Source organism: Austrofundulus limnaeus, unplaced genomic scaffold (assembly GCF_001266775.1).
Source record: "Austrofundulus limnaeus strain Quisiro unplaced genomic scaffold, Austrofundulus_limnaeus-1.0 Scaffold1, whole genome shotgun sequence".
Lineage (NCBI taxonomy): Eukaryota > Metazoa > Chordata > Actinopteri > Cyprinodontiformes > Rivulidae > Austrofundulus > Austrofundulus limnaeus.
In genome coordinates this window covers 552,186-553,585 of record NW_013952403.1, presented here as the reverse complement: position 1 = coordinate 553,585, position 1,400 = coordinate 552,186, and the positions used below count along the sequence as shown (strand labels likewise).

The 1,400-nt window shown below is 41.6% G+C and overlaps 1 protein-coding gene across 1 annotated transcript in view; it reads right to left on the bottom strand.

Moving 5' to 3' along the window:
- The window catches only part of wu:fb13g09 (multidrug resistance-associated protein 5), a gene marked incomplete at its 5' end in the record, with an annotated part of 27,659 nt that overhangs the window by 10,102 nt on the left and 16,157 nt on the right, over window positions 1-1,400 (bottom strand). Inside the window, 1 exon segment of the mRNA XM_014003751.1 lies at window positions 727-856. Within this exon segment, the coding sequence (XP_013859205.1) occupies window positions 727-856 (130 nt within the window).

Sequence of the window (1,400 nt, the reverse complement as noted above, 5' to 3'; positions counted from 1 at the left end):
TTATTATTCTTACACAATCAGTTCTTGTTTAGTAAATCAGTCTCGAAACAAGATCAAAAAGACTTTTTGGCTGGATATAAGATTTTAAAACTTGGTAAGATGGACAGTTTTTGCAGTGTAGCTGCCAGGTAATAAAAYACCAAATTTGAACAAGACATGTAAAAACTCCTCGTTGTGACCCATTTTGCCAGCATTATTGCACTTTGTTCATATTTGTTAGTTAGTTTATAAGTTTTGTGGCACTTCAGAAGCCTAAACAGAGGGTTCCCAGGGATRTCATGATGTTAGATGGATCCAAACATGAATCATTAATGAACTGAGCAGATGAATACTCTATTTTAGCACCAACAAGGACATGTGCTGGATTTCAGCAAAAGTTGAAATGCCCCACTTACTGTATGTTGCTACAGTGTGATAAGTTCTCTGATCCCTGAACAAACGTGCATCAACTTAACTCAACCTGAGCCCAATTTGAGTTTCACTTTTTGTGTGTGTGAGCTCAGCAGGTGACAGAAAACACACGCTCCTACTCAAAAAGAGAAAAATAACTGACATGTCAAACAAAAACAGAAGTGAAGTGGATAACAGAGAGCAACTCGCAGGGGGAAACACTCTATGCCAAATCACACTACGCCTTAGCGCTTACACCTTGTCAACCACAGTGACTTCGCTGACTGAGAGCTCTCCTGAGGGAGAGGTTCTCAGTCAAGACAAATCAAGCCTCACCCTCGTCCATGTCCCTGGAGAAGCGGGTCAGGATGCGACCCAGAGGTGTCGTATCAAAAAAGTGCATGGGGCTGAAGAGGAGCCTGTGGAACAGCTTGTCATGGAGTGCGGAGGCAGCCTTCACCGTGCACTGTCGACACAAACAACATGCTGCGTTTGAACGAGCGAGACCTCGACACATGTAAACAAAMTGCGTCTACAAACATACGGCAACAATCAGAGTCTGGCTGAAGTTGGGAAAAAGAAATCATGCGACGATCRTCACACAAATACAGTGGTGCTCACAGGTTGCCTGCAGAGTTTACAAACACTACCTCGCCATATGCMGAGCATGTGCACGGCGCTGGGTGGCTATTTTCCTTCCCTCGCACCAAGCGGGCTGTCAAATCCTGATTTATAATGAGTTTCTAGAGGCTTACATAAAGGTCACGACCCAATTTGCGAGAGACATTTCACCAATTGGACAGAAATTACATGTGGCAGCAAAGAACAAAATAATTAATTAATTCTATTAATGGAATATTTAGCACTCACAAAAATCCTGTCACAGCTTGAGGTAATAATGGATGTTCAAAACATAGCTTAAATACCTTTTATTTATTTTAACTGCATCCTCTTTTGTTTATTTGTTTTAAACTTATTTGCCTTCCATGGACCTTCATCACACATTTTTC